This window comes from Lactuca sativa, chromosome 1, assembly GCF_002870075.4.
Source record: "Lactuca sativa cultivar Salinas chromosome 1, Lsat_Salinas_v11, whole genome shotgun sequence".
Classification (NCBI taxonomy): Eukaryota; Viridiplantae; Streptophyta; class Magnoliopsida; order Asterales; family Asteraceae; genus Lactuca; species Lactuca sativa.
The window spans coordinates 49,216,004-49,218,374 of NC_056623.2; the positions used below are offsets into that span (position 1 = coordinate 49,216,004).

Sequence of the window (2,371 nt, forward strand, 5' to 3'; positions counted from 1 at the left end):
ATATAGAGAGCGGAATTGACTATTCCGTTAGGAATCAGAATGTGAGGTCGCAATTTACCATTTCAACTCAATGTGTTTAGGTCAGCATTGACTAAAGAATTTTGTTTTGTGAATCGTTATGTGAATTTAGTTTAAACACACAGACACACAGACACACACAACATATAGTATAATGTAAAATTAAGGATAATTTATTTAGCTTTTAATTAGTTTGAAGACGCCACTTACGATCATAATCAATTTCCATTTAAAACCTTTTGATAAATTCTAATCAGCAAGCTGCTTCTAGGTTTTTTCTAACCCCATTTGAATTCACCATTTTTATATCCCGTTTTTGAAGTCAACTGTATGCCCTATATATAGTGTTTATAAATAAGACACTGGCATCGATATTCAAACCAATCAAATTAAGATGAAGAAGTACTCTCAAATACGCTCCTGTGTCTTCCTTCTGGTTCTTTGTCTTTCCTTTTCTAACTCATGGGCAAACTTATCTTCCCTTGTTGATGTTACACCAGGTACGGAAAATTTCATAAGTTGCATACAGCCCAAATCCAACAATGTCACCTCCTTCTCTCAGCAGCTCATTATCACACCTGTCAATGCTTCTTTCATTCCCATTTGGCAAGTCGCAGTGCAAAACACTAGGTTCCTTAAACCCTCGACTCCTAAACCATCAATCATCGTGACACCTGTGGATGAAACACTTGTCCAAAAGGCTCTATTCTGCGCAAAGAAACATGGGTACGAGATGAGGATCAGGAGTGGGGGCCATGACTATGAAGGCCTATCATACACTGCTGATGTTCCCTTTGTTATGCTTGATTTCACCAACATGAGGTCTATAGACGTGGACGTAGCTAACAGGAGCGCATGGGTCCAGCCAGGTGCTGTGCTTGGTGAACTCTATTACAGTATTTCTCAGAAGACCGACACCTTGTATTTCCCGGCAGGTGTTTGCCCCACGGTGGGTGTTGGCGGGTACATGGGCGGTGGTGGCTACGGAAACCTACTGAGGAAATATGGTACTGCTGCTGATAATGTTGTGGACGTTCGCTTTATGGATGTCAATGGAAATATTCTTGACAGGAAGTCCATGGGTAAGGATTTGTTTTGGGCAATACGAGGAGGTGGTGCTTCCAGTTTTGGAATCGTTCTCGCATGGAAGCTCAGGTTGGTTCCGGTTCCAGAAAAAGTAACTGTATTCATACTGAATAAAACTTTGGAAGAAGGGGCAACCAAAATTTTCCATAAATATCAATACGTTGCGCCAACTATTGATAGAAATCTACACATAAGAACTCAGGTGTTTGCCGAATATATTGGCAACACCACCAAGAAAACCATACGGATTATGTTCGAAGGAATTTATCAGGGCACAAGGGACACATTGCTTCCGTTGCTGGACGAAAAATTTCCTGAGCTCGGTGTTAGACGAGAGATTTGTGAAGAAATTAGAAGCATCCAATCGACCGTTGTGTTTTGGGGCCTGCCAAGCTCCACCCCAATTGAGATCCTCACGAACCGGTCTGCTATAGCCAAGCTGAACAATAAAAGCAAATCAGACTATGTCCGGACACCAATTCCCATACGCGGTCTAAGAAAGATATGGAGAAAGCTCATGCAAAACGACGGATCGGCACTTCTCATGATCAATCCTTTTGGCGGAAGGATGGCTGATTACTCAGAGTCAGCAATTCCATATCCTCATAGAGCTGGGGTGTTGTTACAGATTCTCAAGACTGTTAATTTTAACGGTCAAACTTCAGACACGACCCCTACATCGCTCAAGAGAATAATGTGGCTTCGAAGCTTGGACGAGTTACTGACGCCTTATGTCTCAAAGAACCCAAGAGAAGCATATTCCAACTACAATGATCTAGATTTGGGTGTTGGAAGTTCTAATTATGAAGAAGCCAGTCTTTGGGGTGAGAGGTACTGGAAAAGGGACAATTTTCAGAAGTTGATTCGAATCAAGGCCAAAGTTGATCCGGATAATTTCTTCCGGCGTCCACAAAGTATCCCTGTTTTCTAACACCTCTCTCTCTACACGAGGCACCTTTTTCTTGAGAAAGGCTCAAAATTAGGGTCTTACTTCTTTTGTTTTTTTTAATAAACTACCAATAAGTCTCACGTACTCATAATATCGCTCTGTTTTAAAAGAATATCTAAAATTAATTGTTAAATGATTGTAATTTTTATATGAATTGGTTATGATTTATTCTAATCGATGCATTGTTTGGTTATTATATTTCTTGGTTATACTTTGTGTTGATGAATAAATTTGATATAATTAATTCTTAAGACGTCTTCGATAATTTCTAATTTTGGCTTGGGTTTAAGTTGGATGATGGAAACTATCCTGTGTTGG

At 40.0% G+C, this 2,371-nt stretch overlaps 1 protein-coding gene across 1 annotated transcript; it reads left to right on the forward strand.

Moving 5' to 3' along the window:
• Positions 1-412: 412 nt before the first annotated feature.
• LOC128127188 (tetrahydroberberine oxidase-like) lies at positions 413-2,077 on the forward strand. The gene has a single exon (XM_052765612.1). The coding sequence runs from the start codon at positions 413-415 to the stop codon at positions 2,033-2,035; it is 1,623 nt and encodes a 540-aa protein (XP_052621572.1). The 3' UTR covers positions 2,036-2,077.
• The last annotated feature ends 294 nt before the right edge of the window (positions 2,078-2,371 follow it).

Excerpts from the sequence above, each read along its gene's own strand:
- LOC128127188 (XM_052765612.1), top strand. The coding sequence starts at position 413 with ATGAAGAAGTACTCTCAAATACGCTCCTGTGTCTTCCTTCTGGTTCTT.